The 18,150-nt window shown below is 52.4% G+C and overlaps 1 protein-coding gene across 1 annotated transcript in view; it reads left to right on the forward strand.

Moving 5' to 3' along the window:
* LOC140399430 (E3 ubiquitin-protein ligase HUWE1-like) overlaps positions 1-15,870 on the forward strand; it is a 212,632-nt gene extending 196,762 nt beyond the window's left edge. Inside the window, exons 68-74 of the mRNA XM_072489007.1 lie at positions 383-941; positions 2,995-3,466; positions 8,077-8,195; positions 9,287-9,443; positions 14,104-14,236; positions 15,087-15,289; positions 15,698-15,870. Coding sequence (XP_072345108.1) covers positions 383-941; positions 2,995-3,466; positions 8,077-8,195; positions 9,287-9,443; positions 14,104-14,236; positions 15,087-15,289; positions 15,698-15,870 — 1,816 coding nt within the window. The remainder of the gene's footprint in view (positions 1-382; positions 942-2,994; positions 3,467-8,076; positions 8,196-9,286; positions 9,444-14,103; positions 14,237-15,086; positions 15,290-15,697) is intronic.
* Positions 15,871-18,150: the final 2,280 nt, after the last annotated feature.

Raw genomic sequence — 18,150 nt, forward strand, 5'->3', positions numbered from 1 at the left:
GTCGGCTTCAATGAAGTTACTGTGAAAAGCCCCTCGTCGCCACATTCCGGCGCCTGTTCGGGGAGGCTGGTACGGGAATTGAACCCACGCTGCTGGCATTGTTCTGCATTACAAGCCAGCTGTTTAGCCCACTGACCAGCCCACTGTCGGGAGATGAGGAATTATTTTTGCGCAGCGAGTTGTTGTGGTCTTTAAGAGTGGCAGAAGCAGATTCAGTCGAATGGGAATGTGATGATTACCTGAAAAAGTACAAAGTCTGAATGACCTCCTCTGGTGCTGTATAATTCACTCTGTCTATATGTATAATCTTGGACTGATGTACAATCTCAGCTGTTGTTTAAATTGGGTTTGATGTTGACACTTGGCTTGCCTCCTCCTACAGAGCGTCGAGCAGCAGCAATATGGACAGCTTGCTTCGGCTACGAGGGCGCCTCCTCCTGGACCACGAGGCCCTGTCTTGCCTCCTGGTGCTGCTCTTTGTGGACGAGCCAAAGCTCAACACCAGCCGCCTCCACCGGGTCCTGCGCAACTTGTGCTACCACACACAAACGCGCCACTGGGTCATCAAAAGCCTCCTGTCCATCCTGCAGCGCAGCAGTGAGAGCGAGCTGTGCATAGAGACTCCCAAGCATGCCGAGGAGAAGGGCAAGAAAGCCACCAAGCCGGGCGCGGGCACAGGTTCGCACTCCGCTGCCCACGAGCACCGACCCCTGGACCTATTGCATAAGATGGAAGCCAAGACCACCAGCCAGCTCTCTTGGCTCTCCGTGTCCATGGATGCTGCCCTGGGCTGCCGCACGAACATCTTCCAAATCCAGCGGTCCGGCGGGCGCAAGCACTCGGAGAAGCACATGGGCTGTGGTTCCACCGTCCACATCCACCCCCAGGCCGCGCCTGTAGTTTGCCGACACGTCCTGGACACCCTAATACAGCTCGCAAAGGTGAGGCTTACTGTGACTGTGCATTCTGGCAGGGTGTAGAGCAGGACACGGGAGAGAGAGCACTCGCTTCTTAGCAAATAGAGTAAAACAGCAGAGGGATCATTCATAGGAGCAACAGTGATTAATAAATCCATACAAGTGCAAGCATATCCCTAGGTTTCATTTCTGGGGGATAGAATTGGAAAGCAGCTGTTGTGTCACCCTGTGCAATTGCGCGGCGAATTCCAGCCGCACTCGCTCAGGAGTCACAACCCAAGTAAAAATGCCCGTAACCATTGAACTTTGGCTGTCCAATAATTGCACTCACCAGATTTGTAAGTTTAAACACAATTACTGTTTACATGAACAAATATGAAATAAGCAGTAAATATAACTGCTTAACGTCAAGCTAATACCTGACTCCCCTTTTAACTACCCAACCCTTACCCCCACACACAAGACAAACTGAGAGGTAGAAAGAAGTAAATATAATAAGGATCAAGGTCAAAAGAGAGTCCTTGCTTGAGATGAAGAGTTCTTCAGTGCACTTTCTTCACAGTATAAATGTAGTTTTAAATCTCTGGTCTGTAATGATCTTCCTGGCAGTTAACAATGTCTCAACAACCTTTCCAGGAGACACCCCTGGCTCCACATCAGCCTGTTCTGAAGAGAGAGTTCTCAGATTCTGCTCTCTGCATGCATCAGCCTTTTCGGCAGAGAGGGTTGGTTCCCACAGTGACCTTTCAGTGAGAATTAGCTGGTAGTTTTTAGAGAAAACAGAGTGGGGGAAAAAGGGAGGTCTTCTACCTCAGCTGCCAAAGCGAAATCGAAAGCTCTTCAGGTCCCAGAACCGTTTCAGTGGGAACAGAATCAATCGCCACCTGTTACCAGGCAGATCGCTGCCTTTTAGGCCAATTCATTGAACACCCGTTAAATTGAATCATCCGTGATCACTCCGGCTACTGAAATCCTCTGCATTAAAAGCACAGGCCACTGCTTGAATTAAAATGGCAGGCTGTCTTAACGTCACATGGCCATAAATCGGCCATGGGTCCAAAAATGTAACTGGGAAAATAAGGGAGCAAACAGGAAGGACCCGTACAAAGTTCTGTTAAACTGTATTAGGAAAGAGATACAGGTACTGAAGAACGGGTAAATGATGTAGATCTGTCACAACCTGCCAGTTCCATCAGGAAAGCCTGAACAATCTGGGGCTCATTGCTTGAGAATCGAAAACGCTGAGAGATGGAGGACTTTAAAATTATCAAGGGGTGCAATGCAAGAGTTTCAAACAGGTGCAGCACCTGGTTAATTAAAAGAATGTTTTTTTAAAAAGAAATTCAGAGCACCCAATTATTTTATTTTTTTCCCAATTAAGGGGCAATTTAGCGTGGCCAATCCACCTACCCTGCACATCTTTTTGGGTTGTTCAAGTTAAACCCACTCTGACACTGGGAGAATGTGAAAACTCCACAAGGACAGTGACCGAGAGCCGGGATTGAACCCGGGTCCTCAGTGCCGTGAGGCAGTAGTGCTAACTACTGCCCCACCATGCCACCCTACAGCGTGTGGTTATATACAGAGTAAATCTTCCTCTACACTGTCCCCATCAAACACTCCCAGGACAGGTACAGCACTGGGTTAGATACAGAGTAAAGCCCCCTCTACACTGTCCCCATCAAACACTCCCAGCACAGGTACAGCACGGGGTTAGATACAGAGTAAAGCTCCCTCTACACTGTTCCCATCAAACACTCCCAGGACAGGTACAGCACGGAGTTAGATACAGAGTAAAGCTCCCTCCACACTGTCCCGATCAAACACTCCCAGGACAGGTACAGCACGGGGTTAGATACAGAATAAAGCTCCCTCTACACTGTCCCCATCAAACACTCCCAGGACAGGTACAGTACGGGGTTAGATACAGAGTAAAGCTCCCTCTACACTGTCCCCATCAGACACTCCCATAGTCCCTGCTTCTAGGAGCTGCATGATTGCGGGGGGAGGGGGGAGAGAGAGAGATGGAATAATTGTATTGTCAGCTTTGTCACCAGTACTGACCATTTTGTTCCAGGTATTCCCAAGTCATTTCACGCAGCAGAGGACCAAAGAGGCAAGTGGTGAAACCGATAAGGAGAAACTTAACAAGCAATCTGCCAACAGCCCATGCCTTGGTCAGCCTGTGGGCGGAGGTGGCGGTGGAGGGGGTAGCAGTGCTGGCCCCAGCCTAGGCATCTCTACTGACTTCTGGGACTTGCTGGTCAAGCTGGACAACATGAACGTCAGCCGGAAGGGCAAGACCTCGGTCAAGACCACGCCTTCTTCCAACAGCGAGGGGGAAAACAGCCAGTGCAGCCTAGAATCCTCCCCCCTTGGTCAGCTGATGAACATGCTCTCACACCCGGTCATCCGCCGCAGTTCGCTACTTACTGAGAAACTCCTGCGGCTCCTCTCACTCATTTCCATAGCGCTGCCCGACAAGGCGACCGAGGTGGCAGTCAACCACAGTGGCGCCGCCGAAGTGACCCTCGTCGGCTCCATCACTTGTAAGTCAACGTGGTTGCATTTCTCATCCAAATTCCTGTGGCCTGGGCTGTTGTACATAGATACATAGAAGATAGGAGAAGGAGGAGGCCTTTTGGCCCTTCGAGCCTTCTCCGCCATTCATCACGATCATGGCTGATCATCCAACTCAATCGTCTAATCCTGCTTTCTCCCCATAGCCTTTGATCCCATTCTTCCCAAGTGCTATATCCAGCCGCCTCTTGAATATATTCAAAGTTTTAGCATCAACTACGTCCTGTGGTAATGAATCCCACAGGCTCACCACTCTTTGGGTGAAGAAATATCTCCTTATCTCTGTCCGAAATGGTTTACCCTGAATCCTCAGGCTGTGACCCCTGGTTCTGGACACACCCACCATTGGTAACACCTTCCCTGTCTAGCCCTGTTAGAATTTTATAAGTCTCTATGAGATCCCCCCTCATTCTTCTGAACTCCAGTGAGAACAATCCCAACTTAGTCAATCTCTCATATGACAGTTCCGCCATCCCTGGAATCAGTCCGGTAAACCTTCGCTGCACTCCCTCGAGAGCAAGAACATCCTTCCTCAGAGAAGGAGACCAAAACTGCACACACTAGTGTGGCCACAATTGCAGCAACACATCCCTGCTTCTATACTCGAAACCTCTCGCAATGAAGGCCAACATACCATTAGCCTTCTTTACCGTCTGCTGCACCTGCATGCTTACCTTCAGTGACTGGTGCACAAGGACACCCAGGTCCCGCTGCACACTCCCTTCTCCCAATTTACAACCATTCAGTTGCAATCTGCCTTCCTGTTTTTGCTTCCAAAATGAATAACCTCTCACTTGCCCAAATTATACTGCATCTGCGATTGGTTTGCCCACTCGCCCAACCTGTCCAGAGCTTGCTGTAAGATCCCTGCATCCCTGTCACAATTCACCCACCTAATTTGGTATCGTCTGCAAACTTTGAGATGTTACATTTTGTTCCCTCATCTAAATCATTAACATATATTGTGAATAGCTGGGGTCCCAGCACCGATTCCTGTGGTACCCCACTAGTTACTGCCTGCCAATTTGAAAAGGACCCATGAATCCCTACTCTTTGTTTCCTCTCTGCCAACCTCAATACTATCCACCTCAATACATTTCCCCCAATCCCATGCGCTTTAATTTTGCACACTAATCTCTTATGCGGGACTTCGTCAAATGCCTTCTGAAAGTCCAAATATACCACATCGACTGGCTCCCCCTTGTTGACTGCACTAGTCACCTTTTCAAAGATCTCCAACAGATTTGTCAAGCATGATTTTCCCTTCATAATTCCATGCTGACTCTGACTGATCCTGCCACTGCTTTCTAAATGTTCCGCTATAAAGCCCTTGATAATGGATTCAAGCATTTTCCCCACTACCGATGTTAGGCCTGCAGAATGTTCTGTGAATGTGAGGTGGTAGCAGGAATGAGGAGGCCTCATACTCCTTGGGTAATTTAGTCTAAATGTGTTGGTAGAGGAGCAAAGTGTTCTTGGGGGCAATGATACACAAACCATTATGCCAACAACTTCTACAGCATTGGTCTCCTTACTTGAGGGATATTCTCGCATTGGAGGCGGATCAGAGAAGCTTCACCGGGCTGATTCCTGAGACGGAGGGGGTTTGTCTTGTGAGGAGAGGGTTCTTTTTTAAATTTGGAGTACCCAATTCTCTTTTTTCCAATCAAGGGCCAATTTAGTGTGGCCAATCCACCTACCCTGTGTCATGATATACATCAGCATATGGTGCAATCACACACACACTGATGGACATACAGTAGGACCAACCAGCATACACAACATTGCAGCCAATCACTTGATCAGACACACTCACTACACTTTATTTATTCTCATGTAGGCACATATTCTTTGCGAAAAGGGGGGATGTCATGATATACATCAGCATATCATGGTGCAATCACACACACACTGACACACTGATGGACATACAGTAGGACCAACCAGCTTACACAACATCGCAGCCAATCACCAGTGAGAGCATACGCACTATAAAGACAGGATACCAGAGTTCCCGCTCATTCTAGAAGCAGCCAGCACACAGCACAGAGCTCGCAGCCTGCAACACATACATTCACCATGTGCTGAGTGCCTCACCTAGATAGTGATAGGACAGGGTCCACAGATAAGCTGGTAATGCACTTACCCAAAGTTACAGTATGTTATTACAGTTGAGTTGTTAATAAAATAGAGTTACACCATCTCCAGCCGTGTTGACCTGTTTGTAGACCAGAACACCCAACACGACACCCTGCACATTTTTTGGGGTTATGGGGATGAGACCCACGCAGACACGGGGAGAATGTGCAAACTCCACACAGACAGTGAGCTGGGGCCGGGTTCGAACCCGGGTCCTTGGCACCAGGAGGCTAACCACTGCTCCACCGTGCCACCCTTGTGAAGGGAGGGTTGAGCAGGTCGGGTCCTGTACCCATGTGGAGTTTGGAAGAATGAGAGGTGATCTTATTGAAACATATCAGATTCTACACTGCTGCCTCATGGCGCCGAGGTCCCAGGTTCGATCCCGGCTCTGGGTCACTGTCCGTGTGGAGTTTGCACATTCTCCCTGTGTTTGTGTGGGTTTCGCCCCTGCAACCCAAAGATGTGCAGGCTAGGTGGATTGGCCGCGCTAAATTGCCCCTTAATTGGAAAAATAATTGGGTGCTCTAAATTTTTTAAAAAATATATCAGATTCTGAGTGGAGGGTCTGATGGGATGGACCCTGAGAGGATGTTTCCCCCCTCGAGGCGGAGGGAAATCTAGACCGAGGGGGCGCAGTTTGAGAACAATAGGGTGTGCCATTGAAAACAGACATAAGAAGGACTTTCTTCTCCCACAGGGTTGTTATTCTGTGGAACCCCCCCCCCCCTCATGCGCACACAAACCCACTACCAGACAGCAGAGGTTAAGGCTGAGTTAGAGTTCTGATTGGCGAGGGCAGTCGGGGGTTAGGTTGGGGGACAGATAGGAAAATAGAGTTAAGCCACAATCCAATCAGCCGTGATTATACTGAATGGTGGAGCACCATCGAGGGGCTGAATGGCCTACTCTATTTCTACCGATATTTGTGATTGGGAATGTTGTGAACAGTAAGCAAAGCCCTGAGGTTGATTTTGGTAGGACTAGTATTTCAAAGTAGGTACGTTCTGTTAAACATGTATTGAACCCTGGGTAGACGGCACTGTTGACCACTGTGCACCATTCTGGTCCCCAATTTGATCAAAGGAGATAGAGGCACTGGAGAAGGTGCAAAACAGAAGACCGGAGTAACAACTGAAGTCGAAAGACACAGTGGTTAGCACCGCTGTCTCTCAGCGGCAAGGTCCCGGTTACAATTCTGATCTCTGGTGACTGTGTGATGTTTGCACTTTCTCCCAGTGTCTGTATGAGTTTCCTCCCACAGTCCAAAGATCTGCAGGTTAGGTAATTAGCCATGATAAATTGCCCCTTAGGGTCCAAAGATTTGCACGTTTGGTGGGGTTACAGGGATAAGGTGGGAGGAGTGGGCCTCGGTAGGTGCTCTTTCAGATGGTGCAGATTCAATGGGCTGAATGGCCTCCTGCACTGTGGAGATTCTATGATTATAACTAATAGACATGCTTGTACTGTTTTAGAGAGAGAGAGAGATGGAGGGGTACCCCAGTCAGGGGATTTGAAATCATGGAAGGGTTTGATAGGGTCGACGTCAGGAAGATGTTTCCACTTGTGGGTGGGAGACCAGAGCTCGAGGGGCATCACTACAAGAAAGTCACAAATCAATCAATCGGCGGGGGCAATTCAGGAAAAAGGTCCTGAGCCAGTTTGAGTGGGCTGCTTTGTCCTTTTGCATGGTGTCACATTCTGCAGCTCAATGAATCTCGTGTGTGAAGTCAGGTTGGCAAGTTTCAGGCTGCAAGAGGCATACTGGGTCACGCCTGTTCAGAACTCCCCCTACACTGTCCCTATCTAATTCCCAGAACAGGGTTAGATACAGAGTAAAGCTCCCTCTACACTGTCCCCATCAAACACTCCCACGACAGGTACAGCACGGGGTTAGATACAGAGTAAAGCTCCCTCTACACTGTCCCCATCAAACACTCCCAGGACAGTTACAGCACGGGGTTAGATACAGAGTAAAGCTACCTCTACACTGTCCCCATCAAACACTCCCACGACAGGTACAGCATGGGGTTAGATACAGAGTAAAGCTCCCTCTACACTGTCCCCATCAAACACTCCCAGGACAGGTACAGCACGGGGTTAGATACAGAGTAAAGCTCCCTCTACACTGTCCCCATCAAACACTCCCAGGACAGGTACGTTGATGTACCTTCACCTCTTTCTCCTGCTGTGGCAACATCCTCTCTTGATGTCTCAAAAGTGAGGTTGCCTGTCAGATTGAATTAGGTACGGTGTCGTTTGCATTCCTTCAACCTTTGTTAACATTTGATATTTGTGTCTATGATTGGCAGCTTTCTGCTGGTGTTCGGATGGGGGCAGGCGTTGATGTCTGACTCCGAGCAGGGTGGGGTGGCTGCACCCACATGACCAGTGTCTCTGTTGGTTCGGCTAATTTAACTTCCTTTCCATTTCTTGCCAGCACCTCCGAAAGCTGCCAAATCTCCGGCAAAAGCCACGTCCGAGGGAGCAGCCAGTGCCAACGACAGCAAGATCCAGAATTCTGGCCTGACCGAGAAACAGCTCCAGCTTTCTGTGGAGGTAACGTCGACATCGGCCTCATGTGCTTTCACTGCCATCGGCCAGAGCTGTCTTGCATGGGGCAGGTGCCCCATTCCCTCCCAGACCTTCCCTTCCTCCATCTCCCTCATATGACTAGCTATCTCGTGCCAAGGGCCCTCTCTAATGTCCAGCCACTGGGTGTTTCAGCTCCCAGTTGGGACCTTTCCTTACATGGTGTGTATTCCTCCTGCTTCTCAGCTACCCGATATCCCCCATCCGGAACGCATTGCTTCCCAATATTCTTTCAGTCGGTGTTTCTATGGACCAGTTGCTGAGAAGCGTCGGAAGATGACTGGACGGCGCGTTGACCCCACGACTAGCTCACCCTGAGATTGATCAGTGTCTCTCTTCTCTCGCCACTGTTTGCTATCGGCTTCAGGCCCCCCCCCCCCCCCCCAAAGAGCTGGCACCTCTTCCTTCCGAGGGTAGGCAGTGCCAGTCCTGGTGTGGCGTGAGCTAAAGCCGGGAGATGACGGTGGGGTTGGTGAAAAGTACCTGTGCAGACTTTACTTTAGGATGCAGTTGGGCATCGTCACCTCGACACTGGCCCTTTCGGGGTCTACAATTTTGTTTTGCCGGTTACAGGCATCAAATGCAAGGGCAGCATTTATTGCATAATTACCCCTTCTTTGCTGCCCCTACCCTGAACACAACTGAGTGGTTTTGCTCAGCCGTTTCAGAGGGGCAGTTAAGAGTCCACCACATTGCTGTGTGGGTTTGGAGTCACATGTAGACCAGACCGGGTAAGGAAGGCAGATTTCCCTCCCTCCAGTGAACCAGATGGGGTTTACGACAATCCGGTAGTTCCCAGTCACCATTATTGGGACTGCCTTTTTATCCCTGATAAACTCATTGAATTTAAATTCCGCTCTCTGCTGCCCTGGTGTGTCGCTGAATCGTTAGCGCAGGCACTTAGATTGTTGACCCGCGATGCCTTCGTACTCCGTTTCCATGTATGGGGAGAGTATTGGGTTGTGTGTGTTGCGGGAGGTGGGGGAATGAGTTTCTAATTGAATGGGGGCCAGCGTCTGTTCCTTTGGTAACTCTCTCTCTGTTGTGTTGTGCGACAGGTGCTGACCTCCCACTCGTGTTCGGAAGAAGGACTGGAGGACGCAGCAAACATTCTGCTCCAGCTCTCCCGGGGGGAGCCTGGAACCAGGGACACTGTCCTCAAGCTGCTGCTCAGTGGGGCTCGCCAGCTAGGATACACCCTCTGCCAGCAGATAGGTACCAGCCTCCTCTGCCTCTCTGCTCTGTTTGTTGTCCTTCGTTTAAGTCAGAGGGGCTCCTGATTCCTCCAGATATGTCTTGGTCCCTTGTACGTTTTATTGACCTTCAGAACACTCGTCCCCATTTTCTTCCTAACTGGTTGACTCGCACTTCAACACTTCACTTTGCAAGTTAATGTCACTGCTGCTCGTTTAGTAACTGCGTGGGGTCACGTTGTGTTGAAACATTGCTGCTTCACAAGCAGTCAGTTGCACTCAAGATGCTTTGTTGCTATCTGCGTAGAACACCTCTCCAGGGGTGATCTCCGTGATATTGCGGAGACCGCCATAGAATTGTACAGTGCAGAACGCCATTCAGCCCATCGCATCTACGCCGGCCGAAAAATAAGAACAAGCTGCTCATTCTAACCCCCTTCCAGCAGCCTGTCCGTAACCTTCCAGCACTTCAGGTGTAGATCCAGGTACATTTTTAAATGAGTTGAGCATTTTTGCCTCCTCCACCAAACCAGGCAGTGAATTCCAGGCAGCCACCGCCCTCTGGGTGAAGAAGGTTTTCCTCATGTCCCCTCTAATCCTTGTACCAAGCGCCTTAAATCTGTGCCCCCTGGTTTGACCTCTCCGCTAGGGGAATCATGGAGTTTACAGTGCAGAAGGTGGCCATCGAGTCTGCACCAGCCCTTGGAAAGAGCACCTTACCTAAGCCCACACATGGCCATATCCCAGTAACCCCAGAAACGGGGCATCGTCTAGCACCCTCTTAATTTTGTCCCCCTCAATCAGGTCACACCGTAGCCTCCTCTGTTCTGTGTAAAACAACCCGACCCCTATCCAATCTGTCCTCATAGCTGCAATTTTCCAGCCCTGGCAGCATTGAATCTCCTCCGCGCTCTCTCTCCAGAGCAATTCCTGAACTGTGACGACCAGAACTGTGCACACATCTCCAGCTGTGGCCTAACCAATGTTTTATACAGATCCATCATTACATCTTGCTTCTTCACTGGGCTAAATCGCTGGCTTTTAAAGCAGACCAAGGCAGGCCAGCAGCACGGTTCAATTCCCGTACCAGCCTCCCCGAACAGGCGGCGGAATGTGGCGACTAGGGGCTTTTCACAGTAACTTCATTGAAGCCTACTCGTGACAATAAGCGATTTTCATTTCATTTCATTTCATTTTCATTGTATTCTATTCCTCGCCTAATTCAGACAAACATTCGCTTTGCTTTCTTTAACACATTACCCACCTGTCCTGCCACCTTCAGGGACTTGTGAACATAATAATAATATTTATTACATTAACAAATGAGTTACTGTGAAAATCCCCTCGTCGCCACATTCCGGCACCTATTCGGGTACACAGAGGGAGAATTCAGAATGTCCAATTCACCTAACAAGCACATCTTTCGGGGCTTTGTGGGAGGAAACCGGAGCACCCGGAGGAAACCCACGCAGACACGGGGAGAACGTGCAGACTCTGCACAGATAGTGACCCAAGACGGGAATCTAACCCTGGTGTTGTGAAGCAACAGTGCTAACCACTGCTACCATGCCACCCATGTGCTACTGTGTCGCCCATGCACCCCAAGATGTCTCACTTCCTCAACTCCCTCTCAATATCCTGCTGTTTATTGAGTATTCCCTTGCCGTGTCTGCTCTCCCCGAATGCATTACCTCTCACATCTCTGGATTGAATTCCATTTGCCACTTTTCTACCCATTCAACCATGGGCATTCTATAGACAACAGCTGTCCCCTTCACTATCAACTACACAGCCAATTTTTTTTTGTGTTATCTGCCAATTTCCCAATCATGCGACCCACATTTAAGTCTAAATCACTGATCTTTTATACAACAAACAGCAGGGGGCCCAACACTGGGCCCTGTGGAACGCCACTGGAAACAGTTTTCCATTCGCAAAAACATCCGCCAATCATTAAGCTTTGTTTTCTGTCACTGAGCCAATTTTGGATCCGACTTGGACCTTTTTCCTCTGTATCCCATGGACCTTTTGTCAAATGTCTTACTGAAATCCATGTGGCCACGAGTAAATGTACTTCATACTTGTATGTTTATCACTGCAACCATTCAACAACCTAGGAGAAAACAGCCAAAATGTTCAAAGAACATTCTCATACTCTGCTTCACATCTCACCGTTTTGCCGAAAACTGCACAAAGGAGATAAAGTTTGCGCGTGTGCACTGTCTGAGCGATTAAAGAGATCACATGGCCGGTTTCTAATCAGTAATGCATTTGGCTACATCTGGATTTCTTTTTAAAAAATATATTATACTCTAAACACAATCCGTACATGCAACCACCCAATATAAACATGATTCAAACAGTTTATTAATTTTTCTTCCCTAAACACCCCCCCCCCCCCCCCCGCCCCCCCCCCGCACCCACTGGCAATGAATAGTGATGAGATCGAGTTGATCCGGTGCCTTATTTCACTCCAGCCCCCCCCCCAGCTCAATCCCCGGTTCCTCCTCCTCCCGTTTCCGCTTTATCCCCTCCACTGGCGCCTTCTCCGTCTCCACAATTCTCCGTCAATATTCCCAATCCGAACAACATTGGGCATCACTGCCTTGTTCCATTAATAGCCTAAAATATCCTGAATTTATCACAGTTGTCCTCTCACTCATCATGGAGGGGGGGGGTGCACACTGAAACCGCACCCGTGAAACAAACGTCGGTCCAAACCCAAACCTCCTCTGGACCTCCCAACAGGTACTGCCATTCTACCTGGTCAAAGGCCGCCTCCGCATCTATTGGTATGATGACCTCTGACGCTCTACCCCTTGAGGGGTCATTACCACATTAAACAGCCTCCTGATGTGGCTTGACAGCTGCCGCTCCTTAACAAACCCCATCTGGTCCTCCGAGACGATCTCTGGCATATATACCCTTCCAACCACCTTAGCGGAAAGCCATCAGGCTCCAGTGCCTTCCTCATTTGTATCAACCCCACACACCAATATCTCCTGCAACCCCAATGGCAACTTCAATCCCTGTCTCTCCCCATTGTCCACCTCCGGAAACACCAACCCATCCAAAATGCCCCATATCTGTGTCCTCCTCCTTCTCTCTCTCTCTCTCTCTCTCTCTCTCTCTCTCTCTCTCCCCCCCCCCCCCCCCCCCCCCCGGTGCTCAGATCTATACAGCCCCTGATTGAAGGCCTCATTGATTTTTCTTTTTCGCCGTCGTCACCAACCCTCCTCCTGCCTCCCTCATCTGCACAATCCCACGTGAAGCCATCTGCCGCCTCATGCACATGATCCGAAATTACTGTCCCTCCGTATTCCGTCCCATAACCCCCAACAGCTCCGCCTTCCCCACCACAAACAAATCAATACGGGAGTATACCCGATGTACGTAGGAGAAGAAGAATACTCCCTCTCTGCCGGATGCCTAAACCTCCACGGATCCATCCGCCCCATCTGGTCCATAAATACGCCCAGCTCTTTTGCCATGCCGATTTGACCATTGACTTGGGGCTGGACCTATCCACCCTACAGTTTAAATTTCCCCCCCTCCACCCCCCAATTATCAGCTGATGCGAATCTAAGTCTGGGATGGACACTAACAACATTTTAACAAATTCTGTATTGTCCCAATTGGGGGTATATACCTGAACTAAAATCACTGACGGTCTGCCTTCCCCGCCTAGCATAGATCCCGCACGAACACCTCTAACTTGTACCCACCTAAAATAGCTGCCCGCTCCGGCCTCTGACGTCGTGACCGTCGCCCTCAGCACCTTGCGGGCCTCCCCCAACATCACCATTTCTGCCTCAGAAGACACCGCCCTTTTCACCTCTCGGGTCGGTGCCCCATGCAACTCCAGAGGCTTCTCCAACCTATCCAGAATCTCGTGAAAAGGGGTCACCATTCCCTCAATCACCTTGGACCAGTCCTCCTGCATCTCCTGTTACAGCAATTGCTCCATTGGCAGTGTGGCAGACGACGATGACCCCCCCCCCCCCCCCGCCATTTTTTCTGTTGGTGCTGTGCCGCACGTGTCCTCCTGAGCTATGACTCTCACCGACTTGTGCTGGGTGTGACACCCCGCTGATATTCCACTCTCGGGAGAAACCAACAGCTTCCTGTCACTTCGCACATTTTGCACAGAAATCACCCAATAGAAAGGGCCAAAACCAACTCCTCCAAGCAGGAGCCACCTTGTGTGTACCCGATCAGCTCATGGCTGTCACTAGAAGTCGCCACATCTGGATTTCCTATGGGCCTACATGGCTAGCTTGAGGATGAGGAGTAAGGGTACGAGCCCCAAAAGCTGCCTCGAATGCGAGAGCTTTTGCGACTCGGGAACGATGACCTCTCCGTAAGCAGCCATGATTCACTTCAATAGTGGAACGACACCTCCCTTCAGGGTGACCATCTTGCTCGAACATCTTTCGTCCACGTCTGTGCATCTCCCAGCATTTATCGTAGCATCAAACAGAAAGTGGCCATTCTGCCCGGCAAGCCTGTACCGGCTCCTTTGAAAGAGCTCTTTGATTACAGCCCCTGCTCTCCCCAAGGTCCCTGCAGATTTCTCCCTCTTCAGGTAGCATTTTTCTCGGAAATTAGCATTTGAATTTGCCTCCACTGCCCATTCACATTTCCAATCGGGCCTGTGTCCTTTTACCCCCTGGGGCCTCCAGGTACTTTACTGGCCGAGCTGCGAGAGTACAACCTGGACCAGCAGAGGAGAGCGCATTCTGATGGCCAGTCGCCCGAAGGAACGCCGGATGACCACCCTCAGCTGACCAAGTTAAAAGGAAAGATGCAGAGCAGGTAAGATTGCACCCCCCCAACCCGAGCAGAAAGCTCTTGACGGACTGTCTACTCCCTTCGCCGCTGGGTGGGTAAAACAGTTAAGTAGTTGGTCCATGGAAGCTGAGCAGGTTGTGCCAGGTTGGCTGGTGAGCGTGGGCATGGTGAAGTGGCAATTCTGAGTAAGATCAGGAACGAACTGCCGCACCAGCACCAAGGCCCAGATTGTGCACGTCAAGGCCTCACAGACGGCCATGGACAGTTCATCCATTTTTGTGGGGTAAATATCGATCAGGACGCGAGATCTTGTTCTTTTTAAAAATAAATTTAGAGTACCCAATTCATTTTTCCAGTTAAGGGGCAATTTAGCGCGGCCAATCCACCTACCCTGCACATATTTGGGTTGTGGGGGCGTAACCCACGCAAACACTGGGAGAATGTGCAAACTCCACACGGACAGTGACCCAGAGCCGGGATCGAACCTGGGACCTCGGCGCCGTGAGGCAGCAGTGCTAACCACTGCGCCACCGTGCTGCCCAGGACACAAGATCTTCTGCCTTGAATTCACCGAAACAGATAGGCAGAGCCCTCGCTTTGATGTCTTGGCTGAAAGATGGCTCCCTGCACATGGTGCTGGCCCTCCCTGCTGCTGCGCATGTTGGCCGAAAGTATAGGTTCAGGTCCCAATTGAATGAGGTGGGGGGAGCTCATAGAGATGGGTGGTGGGGAGGGGGGGCTCATAGAGATAGGTGGGGGGGGGGGGGTAGGTGGGAGGTGGGGGGGGGGGGGAGGTGGGAGGTGGGGGGGGGGGGGGTAGGAGAGCTTCTGGGAGTTTTAAATGAAGCAGTTTTCTCCCCTGTCCTGCTTCTAGGTTTGACACTGCGGAGAACGTGGTCATCGTGGCCTCTCACAAACGCCAGCTGGGAGGCCGAGAGCTCCAGTTACCCTCCATGTCGATGTTGACGTCCAAGACCTCCACACAGAAATTCTTCCTTCGCATCCTGCAGGTCATCATCCAACTTCGGGATGCTACCCGGCGGGCAAACAAGAAGGCCAAGGAGACTGGAAGACTAGGTACAAATGTGTGTGTGGGTGGGGGAAGGGGGGGTCTCAAGAGGGTCGAGAACCTCTGGAACTCTCTCAAAAAAACTGAGGTGGATAGATTCTTGGTCAGCAAAGGGATGAAAGTTTATGGGGGGGGGGGGGGGGGGGGGGATCCGCGGGATGCAGATTTGAGGTTTCTATCAGATCAACTGTGATCTTATTAAATGGCGGAGGAGACCGAGAGGCTGAATGGCCTGTCCCTTTCGTATTAAGCTGTTGTAACGTGCTAAAGCCAGTTACAGTGCCAGCTCTGCAGAAGCAGAATAGTCTTGTGAGGAGGAAGGTTTTTTTTTTTCATTTCTCAAGACGGTGGCACCATCTTGTGGAGAAACGAGGATGATCGTGCACTCACACTCCCTCCCTTCCCCTGTTTCTCAGGCACCTCAACAATGGGCTCGGCGAGCAGCATCCAGGCAGCTGTGCGGCAGCTGGAGGCCGAGGCCGACGCCATCATACAAATGGTACGTGAGGGCCAACGGGCCAGAAGACAACAGCAATCAGCCATGGTTAGCATGATGCCTGTGCCGCTTGCAGGGCACTTGTGGTTTTAGTTTCTTTGTTTAAAACTTTCCTTACGTTTTTAACCGTTTTGCATGCTTTGTTTTTGTTTTAAACCGCTCCATGATTGAACGTTTTAATTTGTGTCGATGTTGAGTTCCTCCCATTGCAGACACTAACCTCGTTGAACCCTTTCCCGGTTACTAACACTCCAGGGGAATGAGCCCAGGTTGCCTGTTTCTCTGCCATCACCACGGCCCCCGGTTCTTCACTCAGTGGGGATGATGTGTTGAACACACCTGAGGCCTCTGGCAATGTGGAACCAGCGTTCATCCAATAGACTGGTTTCTAGAAGCCGATCTGATCGTAAGGGGTTCCACACAGTTTTGTGAAGACAATTCATTTTTTGTTTTCTTTTCCACATTGTTAGTTTGTTCATTAGTTTCTTCCCTTGAAAATCTGACCATTTTATTCCTCTGCCCCTCCCACAGTGCGCTCTCTGCCTCTCCCGCCGCACGCTCTCTGCCTCTCTCACCGCGCGCTCTCTGCCTCTCCCGCCGTGCGCTCTCTGTGCCTCTCCGGCAGCGCGCGCTCACTGGGCACTCTCTGCCTCCCGCTACGCGCTCTCTGCGGCTCTCTGCCTCTACCGCCACGCGCGCTCTGCCTCTCCCGCCGCGCGCGCTCTCTGCCTCTCCCGCCGCGCGCGCTCTCTGCCTCTCCCGCCGCGCGCGCGCTCTGCCTCTCCTGCCGCGCGCGCTCTCTGCCTCTCCCGCCGCGCGCGCGCTCTGCCTCTCCCGCCGCGCGCGCTCTCTGCCTCTCCTGCCGCGCGCGCTCTCTGCCTCTCCTGCCGCGCGCGCTCTCTGCCTCTCCTGCCGCGCGCGCTCTCTGCCTCTCCTGCCGCGCGCGCTCTCTGCCTCTCCTGCCGCGCGCGCTCTCTGCCTCTCCTGCCGCGCGCGCTCTCTGCCTCTCCTGCCGCGCGCGCTCTCTGCCTCTCCTGCCGCGCGCGCTCTCTGCCTCTCCTGCCGCGCGCGCTCTCTGCCTCTCCTGCCGCGCGCGCTCTCTGCCTCTCCTGCCGCGCGCGCTCTCTGCCTCTCCTGCCGCGCGCGCTCTCTGCCTCTCCTGCCGCGCGCGCTCTCTGCCTCTCCTGCCGCGCGCGCTCTCTGCCTCTCCTGCCGCGCGCGCTCTCTGCCTCTCCTGCCGCGCGCGCTCTCTGCCTCTCCTGCCGCGCGCGCTCTCTGCCTCTCCTGCCGCGCGCGCTCTCTGCCTCTCCTGCCGCGCGCGCTCTCTGCCTCTCCTGCCGCGCGCGCTCTCTGCCTCTCCTGCCGCGCGCGCTCTCTGCCTCTCCTGCCGCGCGCGCTCTCTGCCTCTCCTGCCGCGCGCGCTCTCTGCCTCTCCTGCCGCGCGCGCTCTCTGCCTCTCCTGCCGCGCGCGCTCTCTGCCTCTCCTGCCGCGCGCGCTCTCTGCCTCTCCTGCCGCGCGCGCTCTCTGCCTCTCCTGCCGCGCGCGCTCTCTGCCTCTCCTGCCGCGCGCGCTCTCTGCCTCTCCTGCCGCGCGCGCTCTCTGCCTCTCCTGCCGCGCGCGCTCTCTGCCTCTCCTGCCGCGCGCGCTCTCTGCCTCTCCTGCCGCGCGCGCTCTCTGCCTCTCCTGCCGCGCGCGCTCTCTGCCTCTCCTGCCGCGCGCGCTCTCTGCCTCTCCCGCCGCGCGCGCTCTCTGCCTCTCCCGCCGCGCGCGCTCTGCGCGTTCTCTGCCTCTTCCTCTACGTGTGCACTCTGCCACTCCCGCCGCACGCTCTGTTTCTCTGCCATCACCACGGCCCCCGGTTCTTCACTCAGTGGGGATGATGTGTATGAACACACCTGAGGCCTCTGGCAATGCGGAACCAGCGTTCATCCAATAGACTGGTTTCTAGAAGCCGATCTGATCGTAAGGGGTTCCACACAGTTTTGTGAAGACAATTCATTTTTTGTTTTCTTTTCCACGTTGTTAGTTTGTTCATTAGTTTCTTCCCTTGAAAATCTGACCATTTTATTCCTCTGCCCCTCCCACAGTGCGCTCTCTGCCCCTCCCGCCGCGCGCTCTCTGCCTCTCCCGCCGCGCGCTCTCTGCCTCTCCCGCCGCACGCTCTCTCTGCCTCTCCCGCCGCGCGCTCTCTCTGCCTCTCCCGCCGCGCGCGCTCTCTGCCTCTCCCGCCGCGCGCGCTCTCTGCCTCTCCCGCCGCGCGCGCTCTCTGCCTCTCCCGCCGCGCGCGCTCTCTGCCTCTCCCGCCGCGCGCGCTCTCTGCCTCTCCCGCCGCGCGCGCTCTCTGCCTCTCCCGCCGCGCGCGCTCTCTGCCT

This window comes from Scyliorhinus torazame, chromosome 22 (assembly GCF_047496885.1).
Source record: "Scyliorhinus torazame isolate Kashiwa2021f chromosome 22, sScyTor2.1, whole genome shotgun sequence".
NCBI lineage: Eukaryota > Metazoa > Chordata > Chondrichthyes > Carcharhiniformes > Scyliorhinidae > Scyliorhinus > Scyliorhinus torazame.